The sequence below is a fragment of the Coptis chinensis genome, chromosome 3 (assembly GCF_015680905.1).
Source record: "Coptis chinensis isolate HL-2020 chromosome 3, ASM1568090v1, whole genome shotgun sequence".
Classification (NCBI taxonomy): Eukaryota; Viridiplantae; Streptophyta; class Magnoliopsida; order Ranunculales; family Ranunculaceae; genus Coptis; species Coptis chinensis.
The window spans coordinates 76,304,433-76,324,732 of NC_141458.1; the positions used below are offsets into that span (position 1 = coordinate 76,304,433).

At 38.4% G+C, this 20,300-nt stretch overlaps 2 protein-coding genes across 2 annotated transcripts; both read left to right on the plus strand.

The window, feature by feature from the left end:
- The first annotated feature begins 6,567 nt into the window (after window positions 1-6,567).
- LOC147510861 (uncharacterized) lies at window positions 6,568-7,554 on the plus strand. Its single transcript, XM_086598273.1, has one exon. It carries the CDS (start codon window positions 6,568-6,570, stop codon window positions 7,552-7,554), a length of 987 nt encoding a protein of 328 aa, XP_086454399.1.
- Window positions 7,555-7,584: 30 nt separating this feature from the next.
- LOC147510862 (uncharacterized) lies at window positions 7,585-8,992 on the plus strand. Its single transcript, XM_086598274.1, has 3 exons — window positions 7,585-7,955; window positions 8,043-8,304; window positions 8,396-8,992. Exons 1-3 carry the CDS (start codon window positions 7,585-7,587, stop codon window positions 8,990-8,992), a joined length of 1,230 nt encoding a protein of 409 aa, XP_086454400.1.
- The last annotated feature ends 11,308 nt before the right edge of the window (window positions 8,993-20,300 follow it).

Below are 20,300 nucleotides of genomic sequence, written 5' to 3' on the forward strand. Positions count from 1 at the left end.
GATTGTCCAATGCTAGACAGTTTCTATTTTGGCAACATTTTGACAACACATTTTAACTTTTGTATTGTTGTATGAAGCTTGGTTAACAGTTTCATTAGGCAAGTTTACTGTACTTTATCGTGCTGCTTTGCAACTTTGGTGGAAAATCCAGCACATATACTTTTGTATACTCTGTCTTTCTAGATGATGACCTAGTGAAGACTTACCTTTGCTTTGAGTGTTCTGTCTGTGATTGAAATCTCTCCATGCTTAAGTTTGGTAACCGTAATGTGTTTGCATTTGCATTTGCAATGTACTTCAATGAAAATACAACCATTTACTTTGTTTGCAAGGAGTATATCCTCCAACTTATACAAGAGATTGGCCTTCCCTGCTATACCCCAACCAACCAAACATTGTGTCAAAAGTCTTGAGAAAGTCAGGATGCAAGCAAGTTGTTGAATTGTGCTCGTTTAACTTTGTGACTATGTTCCTTGAGCATGATTTCATGATGATCTTTAGTTTTCCTTGACTTGAATGTTCATTCATAGACTAATATGCAAGACTGCTACTTTATATACTAAAGATAGACATCATTGACATGTTCGCTGTTGAACTTGAACTTCAGCTGTTTTAGTTTGTAGCGACTAATGGTTGCTCAAACCACTACTATTAAAATTATCAGTTATGTCCTCCAGAAAACTACCTAAGGGTGTATTTGTTAAATTTTAACTCATGGAAAGGAAAGAAAATAAAATGGGTGGTCCACTATGGAATGGAATGGAATGGAAAAGAAATAATTTTAAATGGTATGTGTTTGGTAAACTGGGGAAAGGAAAGTAAAAACTGGGGAAAAGAATAATCATGTTTGTTTTGCAAAAGCTATGGAAAGGAATAATTGTATTGTTGGGTCATGGGTGTATTAGTAGTAAGTCCCTATCTATCTATTTTCTTTCCTTTCCTTTCCACAAAATTTTCAGAAGTTAGCTAAGGACACAAAACCTTTTCCATTTCCATGATTTTGTTTCCATATGGAAAAACTTATTTCCTTTCCATGGGTAAACAAACGCCTTAAAAACTATGGAAAAGGTGGACCACTCTTATTTTCATTTCCTTTCTATAGTGTTTCCATCATAACAAACACACTCTAAGATGTCAATTTTGAATTTCATTTTATATTGAAATGTTAATTCCTGTTTACCTCAACGCTGTGCAAATGGAATTCATAATGATCAAATCAAATAAAATATGAAAGTAATAATAGATGCAATCAGGCTTTCTCTTATTAAACCGACGGACATGGTCATTGAAAGTTTGAAAGTTTATATAGTGTCTTCATAAGCTTATACAGTGTCATTCCTTAAACAAGTTAATAAGCCCAAAACTAAAAGGTTTTGGGCCAACACTGTATAAGCTTGACTTACGAAAACACTATATAAGCATTAACATAAATTTTATTCATTAACCTCTATTACATCATATATATATATCAATCTAACAAAACAGAGCTCTTTTCTGACTCGCGGCTGGGATTGAGTTTCAGGCAGTATAAATCGAGGGTTGTCATGCCGCCATGTTGAATTAAGAATTAATTAAAAGTCTTAAAGTGTTAATTATTACTGTTATCCCAAATATCAAAAACCCACCCTTCGTCTCCTCACTCCTAACTACTCTTTCGCTCCTTCAACTCTCTTTCTCTCTCTCAAATCAAAGAAAACGGCTTGCAATTAATTAGAAGTTGAACCGAATAGTCATTCTCTCTGTTCACCTTCTCCAGTTATCCAAACTACTTCCGATCTCTCTCAAGCTATGATTCTGTTAGAAAGATCAATGTGTTGTCTTCTTCACCCAAAGCCAACGCATGTGTATACAAGGTAAAGTTTCTATCAGCCTTTCTTCTTTTGCTTTGGTTGTTCTTTTCCCTCGAATTTCAAATGGTTTATGTTTTGATTCAATTAAACTATTGGTATTTTATTAGCTGAATTTGGGTCTCACAAAACTATGAAAGAAACTATTCAGTTCAAAGTGTGCGTGTCTCGCCGATTTATTTGGTTTTTGTAATTCAAATATTCTGCTAGAAGGAATAAAAGGCTTAAGAGAAAGAAGGGTGTGATTGGGCAAGAGAAGAAAACACCTTATGGTCTTGGTGTTAGTATGGAATCTGGAAAGAAAAGCAATTCGAAAAGGTTTGAGAGTGTGAGGAAGTCTTTGCCTTCAAACTTCTCTGTAAGTCGATCTGAGACTCCAATTGTTGCTCCGAGATATTCTTTGAGAAGCAGTTGAAAATAAGAAGCCCCCTTTAGCAGGAAACTTTGAGTAGTCTTTAATTGATGATGAACATAGTAAGGTCACAACAAGGCGAACTCGCAGAATATGATTTTGGGAATGTGTTGTTCTTTTTTTATCAGTATTTGGAGATGTGGGAACTCAACTTTTCTTTGGGATTTTAGTTAATGACCGGCTTATAGTTTTGATTGGTTATAGAAGAACTTCAAACATGTAAGGTTCTATGCTATATTGCAGTTTGATTTGATCCTTTGTGGATTTGGTTTTTGTTATTCCTTATAGAATGAAATTACAGTCTTAAAAAAAATAGTCGTTATAAATTTATACAAGAATCAAATAAGTTGAGGGCTATTCTTTTTTACTTCGTCATAGTGTAGAACATATTTGTTTGTACAAATAATACAATTTGACATGAATTTGCATCTTTTTGGTGGGCTATTTTTCTCATTTTTGTTATGTTAGGATCATACTCTCAAGAGGAAACTCTAACCATTGATTCCTTCGTATCTAACTCTTAAGGTTTAATGGGAGGAGGTCCATTGATGAGGAAACCATGGCCAACAAGGATGTTGTAAGCGGCTCTTCTTATGAGGAGTTGACGTCTAGGTATTGAGGTATGTCCATTTAATTGCACTTGAGATTTTGTAAACCCTTGAAATTGTATCATTTGGGACAAATTATAATCCGCTTTAGTTCTACAATATTTTTTTCAGCTTCTTCTCGGTTTCAATTGAAGTTAACCAATCTTAGAAACACCATGGATAACCATTTAATATATCTTTGTAATGCATTTTTTTAAGTTCCAGTGGCAACCATGCATATTTTACGGGTTTCAGGTTCTTCTTTATTAATACATTTCAGCTCAACTAACATGGAGTCTCATTATTAACTAATTAAATATGGCTATATATTTCCAAGTAATTACTTTGTTTAGTCAAAAATTAATTTTTTGCGAATGGGGTACTTGCTTTGCTACAACATGATTATAACATGATTATGTTGTTCTTGCTATATAATTTTAATTGATGTGGGCTTGCTATTTTAGGTGTATTATATATTTACACATTAATTGTGTGATCCAAGTAAATGCAAAATGATTGATATGCCCTTGATTCAAGTGGCATGATACTGGAATGTTGTAAAGCCTCAACCACAATGGCGTAGGATTAGAAATTAATTGTGAGAATTATGAAAACCATTGAACAATAGAAACGCCTTCAGTTCTCCATTCGAGAGTAGCAGGGGCTAGGAGGTTATACCACTTATAGTTTGCTTTGGGGCTAGATTTTTGTATCATGGTGCTTGAATGGTGGTACCATCATGAGATGGGGTTATTGCTAGAGATTAGACTGTTTTAAAGTGGAACAACTGTTTCACTTTTTATTTTTTTATTTCCGGTGTTACTGTTTCCCATGATCTAATTAATATATCCGATGCTAGCGTATCTAATCCCCATTACTAACTCAACCAATAAATTGTCTGCTTTCTTTATTTTTGCCGGTAGTCGGGCTCACAAGTTCGTCGATCAGGGGCATGGGCGCAGCTTCGCACTGAAGCTGTTAACGAAATGAAGGTGCGTTTATATTTTCGAGCATGATATATTTTTCTTTTTGCTTATTCCCCGCACATGTATTCATTTAGTTTTCTTTTTCCCACCGTAAACTGTACAAGCACAACACCCAATGGTTGGGGAGAACTTGCTGCCTTAACCTATTAATTAACCCATTCTGCGTGTGGCTACCTCCCCGGTTTTTAAACAGCCAAAAAAACATTTGATCATTGTGTCGTTGTTAATACAATGTCTTATTATGACCATAACATCTCTTATTTCGATCATAGCGTGTCGTTTTAACTGTGCTTATTTCGATTGATTACTGTTCAAAGCCGGTTGCAAGCTCCAACGAAACGCCACGAGTGCAGCTCCAACACCAACTTGCTCCAAGATCTGCTCCTCTGCTTTCTCGCCGCACCATCGCACAACGTGCTCGGAGGGAAAGAGAGCGCCTTTCATCTTCAACCACATCTCAGGGAATGCAACTACCATCTAAAGATATTCGTATCCATTTGAGCCCAACTGTGACACCTAACCGAAAGACACTAGCGCGCCGTGTCCGAAGCGACAGAGACAAAATGGCCCGCCTTCCTAGCTCAACTTTAATTAAGCGCGGCTGTGAGCCACCATCAACTCATCGGTCCCATTGCTACGCACCTGTCGTTGAGGGTTCCCCATCAGCGTAAAATGGAAATAAAAAAAATGGGAAGGATATCGTTTATGATTTGGCTCCGCAACCACGGCATTACACAATCACGTATTTGGTTGGGTCATCATCTAAAGGGGACTGCACACGAGAGAATGAAGTTTTTTTTCGAGAACAAATTAAGGATGTTAGCACCTTTGATCCACCCATGTGTGTTAGTCAAAAAAGATCAGCCTCCTTAAAATTCTTCAAGTACGTATTTTCTCTTCCGTTTGGATTGCCCCCTCAAAGCTTTATGCTACTTTGGAGAAAACTTATGCACTAAATACTTTTTCATGTATAGTACCCCGTTTGAGCGATGTCACGAAAGAGCCAATTGTACCGCTGGAGATGCGTTTGGGGTTGAAATGAGGAATTCATTTGATTCGGTCTGCCTAAGCGAAGGCGTTGCGACAAATCTCCTCGCGAAACCGTTGACTGATTTGCCAGAAGGACGCCATTATCTGGGACGGATGGATGTGTGTTGCCCACATTGTTCAGCTCTTCACTGGATGGCTGAGAAATTGACACATTCATAAAAAAAAAACCCTAAATTTGGGATGTGTTGTTTACAAGGGAAAGTCAGACTGCCCTTGCTATCGCCATTGCCACCTGCTCTCCACTCACTATACGAAGGAAATGATGGACTCGTAGTGTCATTCCGTGAGCACATTCGTGCATATAATGCATGTAATGCTTTTACAAGCCTTGGTGTGGATCCGGACCAACGCGTATTGAGTGGACGTGGCCCACAATCATTTGTCATCCATGGAGAACTCTACCACAGAGTCGGGTCACTCCTTCCATCTCTAGGCAGGGATCCCGTCTATTCACAACTTTACTTCTATGATGGAAACGAGGCTTTGAATCACCGTCTTCATAGGAACCCTCATCTATCAAAGGACGTTTTGAGCATCATTCAGGACACTCTTATCCAAAACAACAACTTTTACAGGTTGTATATGAATGCTTTTGAGATTTTGAATACAAGTGATTCTCCAAATAACAATGTCCCAGCCCGATTGCATTGTAGCTCTGGGAGTGACCGGCGTCGCTACAACCTTCCATCCACAACAGAGATAGCTGTGATTTTGCTAGGAGAGGGGAGTACGTTTGATAGCATGCGAGATATTGTTCTTCGCTTGCGAGAAGGTCGGTTAGAAAGGATCAGCGAGTGTAACCCCGCGTATTCTCCCCTCCATTATGTTCTTCTCTTTCCGTGAGGGGATCTCGGTTGGTCTCCTGACCTGCGTCAGTGGAATGTCGTTAACAATTGTCCCACCGATGCGCATTTGACACAAGCGCAATACTATGCCTATCGTATGTTTGATCGCGCATCAGAGTATTCCCCTATTTTGAATGCGGGCGCCCTAGGCCAACAATTTTTAGTCGATGCTTGGGCTGCAACAGACCAGAACCGCGTGCGTTTTCTTAGAGATCGACAAGCTCAAATTCGTGCAGAGTTATACCAGGGATTAACAGATATTGCAGCACAGGGCCTGCATCCAAGCCAAGTTGGGCAGTGTGTTATCCTGCCATCATCTTATACAGGCAGTCCAAGGCATATGTACGAGATCTACCAAGATTCAATGGCCATCACACGCTACCATAAACATCCGGATGTTTTTCTTACAGCAACTGCGAATCCGAATTGGCCTGAAGTTCTAACGGAGCTTAAAAAACATCAAAAATCGAATGATAAACCAACGATAGTGGCGCGTGTTTTTGAGATGAAGCGTAGAGCAATAATGGATGAAATCACCAAGAAACACATTTTCGGTCGTGCGGTCGCACATTTTTACACCATTGAATTCCAAAAGCGGGCCTTCCACACATGCACGCTCTCATATTCCTACAACACGAAGACAAGATTCGTACCACTGAACAAGTCGATCGAATTGTTTCTGCTGAGATTCCAAATCCTGACACACAACCTGCTCTCTTTCAAACAGTTATTAAATGTATGATTCATGGTCCGTGTGGTTCTGAATATCCAAAAGCGCCCTGCATGCAAGATGGTCGTTACAGGTTCCAATACCCGCGGGAATTTGCTGAGAAAACAACGATGGATCAAGAAGGATACCCGCTTTATATGCGTCGCAACACCGGCATAGAGTATAAGCGCAAGAAACATAAAGTGACCAACCAAAATGTAGCTCCATATAATCCGTACCTATCTGAGCTGTTTGATTGCCACATTAATGTTGAAGTGTGTGCATCAGTTCGGGCAGTCAAATATATCCATAAATACATTTACAAGGGTTTTGACAAAACAACCATGGTGTTAACTGGAGCAAATGATGAGATACAACAATACATCGACGCGAGGTATATCGGCCCACAGGAAGCTGTCTGGCGGCTTCTAGAGTTTAACATGCACCAAGAGGTACCCAACGTTATTCGCTTAGCAATACATTTGCCTGGGATGCATCGGGTTCTGTACGACCCAACCGAACCACTGGATGAAATTCTCGCTCGAGCTGAACATCAACAATCAACTCTAACCGCATTCTTTAAATGTTGTGTTGAAAATCCAAAAGCCCGAGAGTCCACTTATTCAGAGATGCCTGGAGCCTTCATTTACAACAGGGGTTTTAAAAAATGGACACTCAGGAGTCGAGATAGTTGTTTCGCTATTGGCCGAATGTTTTTTGAGAAACCTAATGCCGGGGAGCGTTTTTATCTACGCATGCTGCTAACCGTTGTTAAAGGGCCCACATCATTCGCATCACTTAAATTGGTGGACGGTGTTCGATACAGTACGTTTAAGGAAGCATGTATTGCACGAGGGCTATTGGAAGATGACCAAGAGTGGAGCCAATGTTTGCAGGAGGCATCTTGCATGCGGACGGGGTATCAGCTGCGCCGATTGTTCAGCATTATCCTAACAGAGTGCTCTCCAACGCGTCCGGAAGTATTGTGGAACAGATTTGCCGTTAATATATGTGATGACCTTCGGCACAGGATGAAAACTGAGTTTCTTATAGAGAATCCATCTGAGGCCCGAGTTACAGACTACGGTTTGTTTTTGTTGGAACAGTTGCTACAATAAAGTAGGAAGAATCTATCGAATTTCCCTAACATGCCCCTACCAAAGGAAGATTGGAGCCGTGTTGTTGGAAACAGACTCATCTGGGAGCATCAGCAGCTAAACCATCAGGGCTTACAAGAATCAACTGATGCTAATATTAGTCGTCTCAATGAAGAGCAACGCAATGCTTTTAATGCGGTGACAGAATCCGTACACAATGCTCAAGGGAAGATTTTTTTCTTGAATGGAGCCGCGGGCACAGGGAAGACATTCCTGTACAATACAATTGCAGCGTCATGTCGTTGTATTGGTAATATCGTTATAATAGTGGCTTCCTCTGGAATTGCATCTTTACTATTGTCTGGGGGCCGCACTGCTCACTCGACATTTAGTTTGCCCTTAAACGTCTTCAACAACACCATGTGTGGGTTTGGCAAAGATTCATTGCAGGCCGGACTTTTCAGAGAGGCAAAACTTATAATTTGGGATGAAGTCCCCATGTAACATAGATATTGCGTTGAAGCCGTTGATCGGTCGCTTCAAGATATCTATGAAAACAAAAATAATTTCGGTGGCATAACCGTTATTCTAGGAGGGGATTTCCGGCAAACATTGCCCGTTATACCAAAAGGGGTCCGTGAAGATTTTGTTGCTGCATCTTTGCGTAGGTCTCAACTCTGGAGGCATGTGGAAGTTTTGCATCTATTTCAAAACATGCGCCTGGACATGTCGGATGTAGACAACATTGACTTTGGAACCTATCTTACCGAGGTAAATACTTATGACAACATTGCCTTTGAAATGTTGTTGCCGCAAATACTTAACGTTGAACTAAGCACTTTACTTTTACGTGATCGTGTAGATAGGCACAAATCCAGAAGAAACAGTTGAGCTGCCATCAGGTATACAAAACTGTATAGATCTAAGACACCTAATTCTCTCTGTATACCCTGAGTTGGACAAGGAGGGCACGGCTACACCAGAATTCCTAAGAGAACGTACTATTCTAGCTGCAAGGAACGATGATGTCAAGGATATTAATGACATGGCCTTGCGTTTGTTTCCTGGCGAAGTTCTCAAATATTTGGCTGCAGATAAAGCTGTTGATACTGATTTTAAACCTACGTCCACAAAAAAAAGGAAAACAACCAACTCAACTCCAGATGTTGCTGACTCTCAATCAAATGAAAGGAAAAACCGTGATAAGTCTCCCGCACCTATTGGCGACTATCCAAACCGAAGTTCCTTAACTCGCTTGACCCATCCAGGTTTACCTCCTTTCGGGCTCAAGTTGAAACTTGGGTGCCCAATTATGTTGCTCAGAAACATTGGTCCCAAAGCTGGCCTTTGTAGTGGAACGCTACCGATTGTTCTCCAATGTGCCCCTAAAGTGATTGAAGCAATCATTATAACCGGGAACACGCAGCGAGCCAAAGACTTCTACCTAGGATCTCTTTGACCCCCTTCATCTACTGAGCTGGCCGTCCCAATGACACGCCGCCAGTTTCCAGTTAGACTTGCGTACGGTATGACAATAAATAAATCCCAAGGGCAGTCAGTGAAGTATGTTGGGATAGATTTACGAACTCCTGTATTCAGCCATGGACAGTTATATGGCGCTCTCTCCAGTGCACATCTTCAAGAGAATTAGTGTAGTCCTTCCACCAAACTCTTCTAGATGTACCACCAATATCGTGTACCCAGAAGTTCTATTGTAATGAACTTATGCTAAATTGTCTTCGATTATTCTAGAAGTTGTTATTTATGTTGAAGTTGGTTTCCCCTTCCTCATCCCACTTCTCACGTTTTGCTTATTAGGGAAAGCATCTTTGTAATTTGCATAGTGCATCAAGTTACTAAATAATGACAACTTCAGTAGTTCTATGTCTTTTTCCTTGCTTGCTTTCGAGCCCTACAAAATTATCCGATCAGTTATTAGGCACAACACATAAATCAGGTTTCAGGTATGATGTTTTTTTTGTCATTTTAGTTTTATGAGAAACTATTAATAACGCCGTTAAATGATACGGAAATATGTCTTGGTATTGTTCACAATCAAGTGGTTTTCACATTAGGTGCATCAAGTTACTAAACAATGACAACTTCAGTAGTTCTGTGTCTTTTTCCTTGCTTGCTTTCGACCCCTACAAAATTATCCGATCAATTATTAGGAATAACACATAAATCAGGTTTCAGGTATGATGTTTTTTTTTGTCATTTTTAGTTTTATGAGAAACTATTAATAACGCCGTTAAATGATACGAAAATATGTCTTGGTATTGTTCACAATCGAGTGGTTTTCACATTGTTCAATTGTAGATGCCATTCAAGAAATATATTATACCACATCTTTTCACATACCACATATCAACTAACACTCAAAATTTTCCACATATCAATGTATGTGAATTGCCAATACAGGCGCTTTAGCTTATTAGGAGATAAGTCAGGAGTTGTAGTATGGCCCATTGACCTATATGCTATGTGGGTGGGTTAATAGGTTCTGATGATAGATTATTCTATATAGATTTTTGCACTGTTATATACAATAGATAATGTTATCATTTGCAAAACCTGTCGGTGATTGCTGTATAGTAACCTGCAAAGCATTTATCTAAATGGTATGAACAATGCTTCATTCATGTGAAGCCTCCTTATACAGAGGGCATTTCTTCCATACTACTGCTCAACCCTTTTGATTTATGGTCTATATTTGAATTATGCAAGACTGTAGTCTAATCTCTAGCATATACTAAGTTGACTTTAGATACTACTTTTGACGGGAAGCATGGTTGTGCAGTAGCTACAACAGGAGCTGCGCTTAAGGAAAATTTGGGGCGCACAATATGTGGAACATGCTGACCTTAGTGCTGCTGAAGTAGCAGTTATCTTAGCTGTTCCAAGGAAAGATGGTAATTTTCTTTTTTAGGCTGCCATCCGATCTTTCCACTTATTTTTGAAACTTTGAGAGTTGAACATGCGGCCAAAACAATTAGACCCAAAAATAGGCTTCCGAAAAGCACACTTTTTGATAAAGTTAAGTATTAGATGACCATAAAGGTGGTTTCATATTTCAAGGTCTCGGGCCACTAGCGCTCTCATTTGCGTTATCAAAAGCTGCAAGAGGAAAGAGATCACTTCAAGAAAGGAAAGCTTTGAAGGAAGAAATAAGAGATGCGTACCGGGCCGTCAAGAGTGAATGGTACAATGATGATTCGGATGAAGAATCTACACGACCAACAATAATTGAGCCGCCCTTGCCAAATCTTATGAAGGACTAACATAACATTACCAACTTATAATAGACCTATGCAAAGCATTGGCATCCTTGGGCGGTACTTAGAAGCATTCAAAGTTATTAAAGATACTAAAAGTGGCATCTAATACACCATCGACCGAGAAGAAAGAGGAGCTTGAGATACTTGAAACTCAAATAGCATCTATTGCCACCGATGCAACCGATGTGCATCCGAGGTAGAGGCCATCGTTGAGAAATCCCAAATGTATTAGTGCCGGAACTACTATTACAAAGTTAAGTTGAAGAGTTACTTGAAAAATCATTCTCTAAGTTTTTGAATATAATGATGCGTTCAGATCCAGAGTGTGTGGCACCAATAGTCATTTCAGGGCATCGGTTTACATTGATCGAGAAGCATCAGGTAGCTGCAAGTCAGTATCTGGAAGCCTATAAACTATCAGGTCTCTAAATACGCATGCTACCTCCTTAGTTTGGGATCTGGGGCCTATATGTTTAAATGATTTGTAGGGAACTCTGAAGATTTTCATTGTCTATTTTCAGATTTCTCGAAAAGCCTCATATCGTAATTTGATCTTCTTGAGAAGAATACTGCATGTACTTTTTCAGATTAAGCGCGTGGATTAGATTTAATATACTTTTTCAGATTAAGCATCTAGATACTTTGTACACGTTCTGATGTTATTCTGCATTATTTTGTAGGTAATGAGTTCCTAAATGGGTGAATCTCTGAAGATTTTCATTGTCTATTTTCAGATTTCTCGAAAAGCCTAAAATCGTAATTTGATCTTCTTGAGAAGAATACTGCAGGTACTTTTTCAGATTAAGCGCGTGGATTAAATTTAATATATTTTTTTTTTTCAGATTAAGCATCTCTGAACTTTGTACACGTTCTGATGTTATTCTGCATTGAAGGCCATTGGTAGATTCGCACTTTTTGCTAGCTAGAACGTTTTTTATGTGAAAACACATTCCAGAATTTTATTTTTAATCAATTTTTGTTGCCCCTGATTGTTTCCCAGATTGCCAGAGGAGATGAACTCATGAAGGAAATATGAGGCCGGTTTCTTTTCCATTTGTTCTTGGTTCATGTGACCAAGTGCTATGCTGCCTTCTTTTTCATGGATTCATGTCATTTTTTTTAGAGGTGATATGGGAATCGAGTTATAACAAAAAAAAAAGGGAAGTTGTAATAAGGTGACCAACGAAGAACATGATTTTGCGTAGACTATGTCTGAGAGATTATATCCGTTTTGCTGCAGTTTGGCATGCATGGAGGTCCATTGCAGTAGAGCACATACACTACCTTCGTGGACTCAATCGACTTCCTTGGTTAATGATCTCTCGTGATGAAACCACACAAACTGGAATGTTCTTAAGTCTCTCAGAAGGTACAATCTATAATCTTAAGCTGCCAAAGTTAGCAAGTCGGAGTTTCTGCTGTGGATCAGCCCAAGGCTATTTGAGAATGGCAAATCACAATGGTAACTTCTGTTTGATCCTTTTTCGACGCCGGATCGGTCTTCCACCACAATTAAGAAAATTAATTGTACATAAGAACTCTACAGCAGTGATTTGGAGGAAAATTAAGAAGGCCCATTAGACACGATTCATCAAGCAGTAACCATGAGGTTAGTACATAAGAACTCAAAACTATATATCCCCCTTTGTTGCCTTGATCCCCATCAATGTCTTCTTTCAGGTGAGTATTGTGGGAGATTTGACAGAGGATGAAATTGAATCTTGCATTCTGGATTATCTGGGGACATAAACTGCGAGGAGAACTGCTGAGCAAGTGCATGGATTCGATCCAATCATGTTTCGACCTTCACCATCTGATCTTCAGTCTCAACAGGTAAGAAACCGGAGCTATTATAATTATTATTTATTAGCATTAATTATCAAAAAAACATATTTATTAGCATCATTGTCATATTCTGAATCTCTAAAGAAGCATGGTTGTCGTATGTTCAAGTAAAATTATATTAATGTTAATGAAGAATAAATCTTGGAAAAAAAGAGTATGGCACGGATTTCATTTCAGCCTTCTCTCACGCATCTTTATATAGGAAAATAGTAAGGTTTACATGATAGAAACATAAAAAAGTTTGGGTCGTGGGGACCCTTTGGTGGGAAATGTCCCAACTGTCCCTTAGAACTACCAATTACCTTGCTGAATCTTTAGTGTCATTGAAGGTGTTCATTGGGGGCTGTCACACAAAGTTAGACTAGATTGTTGGTCAAATCTTACTCGGTAGAAGCACCCAAAAGAATTGGAATTTTTTTTGCGAAAGATTGTCATTGTGAATAAGAGGTACATTGCGTTCTTAGAAGTGTTATTAGATTATCACATAGTGCCTTCATAGCTCATTATAATTTGTGCCTTCATGGCGTTCATGGCTGGATAGCAATTCGTAATGATATTGTTAACGTTGTGTCATTAACAATTGTCAATCCCTTATTGGTTATCATTGCAACTTCCCTTATTGCAACTATGTGATCGTGTATGTATTATGTATGGTAACAGTGCAAAAACTGTGGCAATTTGAATCCATATCAAGTTGTGACCGACTATGACGCGACATTGTAACGTAACAAAATCAAGTTAAGAACGTAATTCAAATATCATGAATTGTTAGTAATCATCAGATTTTAGCTTTTCCTGTTATTTGAGGATTTGTGATCTATGCAGCGGATCAAGTTGTGTAGGTAAACATGCATGTTGGTTCTTTCCTAGAAACTTTAGTGTGGGTCAAGTCTCTCTTTATGCCCTCTATTCTCCGTGGGAATCTTTTCCACACATGGACGCACTGAAACCGTGTTTCTGAGTTCCATGTTGGTCACCACCAAGGATGATATCCAATTTAATGATCCAAGAGGCAGACAATGTGAAAACAGCAATTGTAGGACACTTAAAACAATTGTTTATTGAACTTAAACTGTCTATGTGGCTGTATGCGCCTGCAACCATGTTTAGGTGATAAGGGACGCTGTAATTGTGGAAGGTATCCATGAGGAGATAGGAGTCCCGCATGAGGTTTTAATACAAGGGTTTTCCTTCTTCTTTTCTTTTTTGTTTAGCCGAGGTTACCGATTGTTAATTAGTTAATTGTTGTAGGAAAAACTTTTAAATTGTGCCTCCTGAATGAATTTTGCCTCGGGTACGGTGTGTTCTTATTCATTTGGGTATTTTAAATCTCACGTTTGTTCTTTCCCTTTTTTAAAACAGGTATGCGTCCAGGAGTTTCTATGGTTCGATTATTTTTTGTTCTCTTTATAGAGTTATGGAAAGAAGTCGCACAAGGATCCTTACATAAATGCTTCCTTCACAAGCATGAGACTTTGGGGTATTAGCTAACAGTGTTCCAGTGTGGACGCTGACTGTGGTGATCAAGCATTCGGTTTCACATGTGCTTTGTAATGTGTAATAAAAAGTGCCTGCGAGCAAAGTTGCAGTGTTTTCTTGAACTTGCTCAGTTCTCATGTACATGTTTTGTTCTTCGCTTCTAAGAATGTCTTCAAGAATGCGTGAAACCTTTTAGACCCTCAACAATTGTAATTCTATCGACGTTCTTATAAAGCACCTGCTTTGGGCATGTTTGAGACGCCTTCTTTTGGTAAATAACGTATGCACCAACAACTTTCTAATTAATTGGTTTCCAGCATGATTTATAGGTAGGTTACAAAATCTGGCAAACACACCCGTTTTGTTAGTTGCGTTGACAATGTTCATGCACACATTCACCAAAATGCTAGTGTCTTTATACTGTTTCTTCAGTTTTCAGTTCGCACTTTCAACACAATTTTAATGGCTTTAAACTACTTCGCATGTTTTCAATACCTACTCTCTTTCTGCGCATTCTTCTCTCACTGACGAGCACCCGATAACGCAAGACTATTTATTAGGTAATTAAAACCTTTCGCTCAGCTACGTAGTATTTAGAGAATGCGCATGCATTTGTTCCTCTGTCCAGATTGGTTTGCTTCTGATTTGCAACATGGACTTCCCATGTTACAGACACCCAAAAGAATCGTCAATTAACTTGGCATATTTACCCGGCGTGGTTTTATAGGGCTTATCAGCAAAAGAATTTTAGCGTTGGAGAAACACTCTTTTTTATGAATTGAAAACCTTAGGCACCCAGTCTTTTAAAATATGCCAGAGCCAATATATCATTTCCCGCCTTTAGCGGGGTTCCTATATGAAAACACAACACTTCAGTTCTTAACGCTTGGCCCATACACTTCGTCTCCCCTCCCATTCCAAAAAACTGTTCCTTTCCTCTTCCTCTTATTTAAGTTTTTAAACAACTCCTTTAACAGTTTTTAAATAGCTTTTCACCCATGCCTTCCCACTATATATCGTCATTGAAAGGTCTCCTCAACTCCTATAAATACATTGTCGGAATGAGTTCATAACCAGCCAGTTGTTCATAATTCTGTCCTCTCTTCCACGAGGTTCGTTTTTTCCCCCCGCCCATTTGCCATATTGAGCTAACATTTTTTTTATACTTACAATTCTGTCTCTTTTAATGGCCAGGTCCTCCAAGTACATAGTTCCGACAAGTTACCCCGTAATTTTTCTTCCCCATTTGCTAATAACAATTTCATATTGTACTACACACTTACCAATTTCATTCAGTTATGTTTTTTTTCTAATTACATCTTCTTTTTTTACACAATTCGTCACAGGCAATGGAAAATGGCAGCACAGTTGCAATTTCTTTCAAACACTTGCTAAATGACGTTACCCATCAAATAGGATTACCACTACCTATCTATGATGTAGTCTTCAGGTTCGGCCGTTACGAATCTTGGGTCGATATACAGACCCTTACATTCATCACATCTAAGAAGAGATGTTTCGGAGATCCATCTATCAGCCAAAATGGTTCTGATGAGGTTGCCGCCCGGAGATCGATCGAATACCTTCGTTCTATCTACCATTTTGATCTTATTGACTTCAACTCAAGGGAACTATGCCAAATGCGCCTTCGAAATCAACAGCTCCAAGCCGAGACTCAACAACTTCAAACCCAGAACACTACCCTACTTCAACAGATTGCAACTCTGCAAGCACAGCATGTCATTCCTAATGTGATCATCATTAGTGATGATGAGGAGAGCGTCGCTGACGACTCTGACTACGTACCATCTTCGATGGACATGGGGGCATAAGGCGACCCTTGAAGAAAAAGAAGGAAATTAATTCTTTCCTACCTATCAATTTTTTAGTTTCCCTTTGCTTCCTAGATTGCACAACTATGTTTTCAACTTGCTTTATCTTAACATGCTTTGTTAGTGTTTAGTGCATTATGGAGTGTCGTTTATGTATACCAAGTTTGAACGAACCTCTATCTATCTTATTGAGCTTTTTCCCCTATCTATCTCATCAGTGTTGTTTGGCTTTTTTTTTTGGTTATTTCCCCCCCCTTTCCCTTTTTCTTTCGGCCAAAATCAATGTTGTTTGCTTAGCACATACCCTTCTGCCAGCAACCAATATATATCTACTTCTCAGTTAATTACTGCTTCCTTCTTCTATTAAACAGCCGTGTCTACTTAAGGTTAAGTTGACAAAGCCTTTTACCAGTACCGAGTCATAAGTCAGGTATACAACTAACCATTTTAGTCACAATCTAGCCAAGCCTTTATTATTTTATTGTCTTTCAGCTCATTAGTCCAGCAAGAATAGCGGATGGTATTTTAATTCAGTGGTCCGACGGTTGAGCTCTTAAACAAAGCATCTAAGACATTAGTTAACGCCTAAAAAAACCAAAATTATCGCCACTCTCCAATTGCTCTTGAGAGCCCGCATTGTTGTGCGACTTGAGATTGGATTCATGACCAGATTAATAATGTGCTCAAAAAATTGTTTACATCCCAACTTAACCACATAAGCCAATGCCTACAGGATCCACCCAAAAATAAATGCATCATTCCAAGCGTCCATGAAAATAAGGTTCCCAAACTAGCTCTTTTTTTACAAAACATACTAGCATGCACAAACAATCTTTGTTAGGTGCGTTAGAAAAGACCTCGGTTGCTTCCTATCCCCCGCATAACGAATATGCATCTCTATTAACCAACATGATGAGCATGCATGTATCGCTAGCAGACCTACTTTTTTTACCACCTATTTGCGACACACTGTTTGTTAAACGTTACCTTGCATTGATACACATGGGCGCATGTGTCAAGACAAATCAGAGATTATCTTTAGTAGGTCGATTTGTCTGATTAAATTCGTTGTTATGGGAATCATTACTCACATTATATTCAGTTACATTGCTTTTCAAACAAATTAATCCCGCTTTGTACCTTATCTATTATACATTGTTGGTATGAAAACTACCGCAATTATTACATTAAAAACATTTCATTCTACTTCTTTTGACTCACTTCATCCTATATGTATATGTAACTCCCATACTCATCAATTCCCCACCCTTTTACATTTACTACATTACTTCCTTCCCCTATAAAAAATCACCCTCAATTCCCTTTCATGCGATAAAACTTGGTATCTATTTCTCATTACCTCGCCATAGAAGCAAGCCTTCCCTTACCAACACCCAGTCCACAGGTACGATTCCCACTTGCTCTTCTTCATTGTTCATCTAATTTGTACATTGTCATCTATTTATGTGCCTAATGTTTGGTGGCTCTCATGTATCTTTTGCAGCAAATGTCTCACTTATCAAACGAAAGCCCAGATACAAGCAAGCCACCGACAACATCCTATGAGGACAACTTCCCAATTTATAAGCCCGAAACTCCACCAGGCATTGCCGGTCTAAAAGCAATGATGTATGTTTTTTATTATCTCACCAAGTCACACCTAAACTACCTTAAACCAAAACTCAAGGTTGAAGAGACCCCTGCCAAAAGCACCAAGACGCCGATCAAAACCTCCTATGATAAAGAGTTTAATCCCACTTCCATGGAAGACATAGATTAAGTTGTAATCCTCACTTGCTTCCGTTTCACCTTCACCAATAAATTTTTGACTATTTAGTTTTTTAAATAATAATTATTTCCCGATTCAAAACGTTAAATGCATGAAATGTTATTGACCTGTTGCCCAATGCTTTCTATCAAGCATTGCCAAAATTTTGATCTTTAACCTAAACTGCACGACTCAATATATTGTTTTGCGCAGCATCAACTCATCGTCCATGTAGATCATTACTATACTAACCAATAACCATATGAATTTACTGCTTTTTAATAATTTGTTGCAACTGATTTTGAACGGTGTGCTATGCCAAACTCTCTCGCACACAACAGTTTTCTCCTTTCTTTGGTCGTCTAAGTGGCATCACAATGGCTTGACTGCTAGCGCTGAAGCAAAAAAAACTTTTGTCCCAATATTGGTGTTTCATCATTCTCAGAAAACAACCATTTTTTTGCCTGGGGTTTTCCTATTGGAATTAGCTGGTCAGTTTGTGTTTTCATTAATATAAGCACTTGCTTTTGACAGTCACACTTAAGGATCAGCCTTCAATATATGTTATACACTTAAGGGAGTGATATACAATTAAGGATCAGCAATGTGTTGATTCTTAAATGTGCCGTAGTTGTGACCATAGTTCGTGATTCCGAATGAAACTCCGGAATCCCGCCCGGCATTTCGATTTTCCAAAAAACCGAAATTCCAAATATAGAGTCGAAATATTCGAAATTCCGAATGTGATAGAGTCGAAAGTTAATGGATTTCGGTTTTTGTATTTATCGGAATTCCGAGAATTCCGAAATCCCGAACTATGGTTGTGACTTTTACCATCACAATGGCTTGATCATTTGAAGCAAAAAAAACCTTTGTCCCAATATTGGTGTTTCATCATTCTCAGAAAACAACCATTTTTTTGTCTGGGGTTTTCCTTTTGGAATTAGCTGGTCAGTTTGTGTTTTCATTAATATAAGCACTTGCTTTTTGACAAATACACTTAAGGATCGACCTTTCAATATATGTTATACACTTAAGGGAGTGATATACAATTAAGGATCAGCAATGTGTTGATTCTTAAATGTGCCGTAGTTGTGACCATAGTTCGTGATTCCGAACGAAACTCCGGAATTTTCCTCAGAATTTCGGTTTTCCAAAAAACCGAAATTCCAAATATAGAGTCGAAATATCCGAAATTCCGAATGCATTCGAATTTCCGAATGTGATAGAGTCGAAAGTTAATGGATTTCGGTTTTTAGATTTATCGAAATTCCGAGAATTCCGAAATCCCGAACTATTGTTGTGACTTTTACTGCATGTTGATTTATTTCCTTGGGCCTCAACAATTTCCAGCCCGCTTAACCTCAATAATATATATCTCGCACTCCTCTTTTTTCTCCACCATCATTCACAATTCAATTAAACTCCTCCAACTTCTGTAACCACATCCTCATCATCACTGTAACGGATGGGGCTCTTCTCCTTCTCCTTCTATACGTTTTTTCCCACAATCTATAAATTAGTATCGGAATTCTGTATCCGCTCCATTTGTTCACCTTCTTCGTATCAAGCTACTTTTCGTGTTACAACCTCAGCAATCAGGTTTTGTGTTTATTCCCTCTTATTCCTTACTTCATTCCGGCTACTCATCACCTTTAATGGATTTCAATATATCAAATGCTAATTGATACCCAATATTTCAGATATATTCAATATAAATAGGTTAATTAATTATTATATATGTTATCATTTTTGTATATAAATCCATTTTTTCATGCTTTTGATTGCACTTACTATAAATCTAAAGATGAAAAGAATACAACATCAATTAATTGATCACCATATTCAGATTTGATTTTTGAATTTTACTATTGTTATTTCCATGTATGAGGTGTAGCTAGAGTAATGGTCTCTAATCAAATATTCTGTTCTGAATGCATTTAGTTCATTATGAATAAAACCAATTGTTATTTGTAAGTACCAAAAGGACAAAAGGTTCAAGTATAATCAGTAACCAAACCTGGTCACCTGAAGTTGACCAGCTTAGTATATGTGGTCACCTGAAGTTTATTGAGAGTACCCAATGTTTCACATGCCTTGAGAAATGTTATTCAGTTTTTTCAGTTTTTTGGGTTTGGATATGTGATATGTATACATCACATGTAAAAAATAAGTGACGACCTTCTTTTGTAAAACCTTTTTATCTTATTATATCTTATAGTGACGATCTTGAAATGGTAGTGCAAGTTTACCAAGACCATTCTAAACTTCAGTCTGGAACAAACCACTGTTCATATTACAAGCATGTGGAAGCAAGTAAGAATTAGTGAAATAGAATGCATGGAAATGCTTTATAGCTTTTGTTTTTCAAAAATTTAAAAGTTGTGTTAACCTATGCTAAGTAAGAATTTTATTAGTTGTTTCTTTTGTAGTCACATTTGCAGATTTTGTAGAACAAATATACTTAGGGTGGACGACAAGAAGAGGAAGCATTGTTGGATTGTGATTAAATTCTTGACAAATCTACTATAGCCTATAGGTGACTTCGATTTGAGATGCTATTGT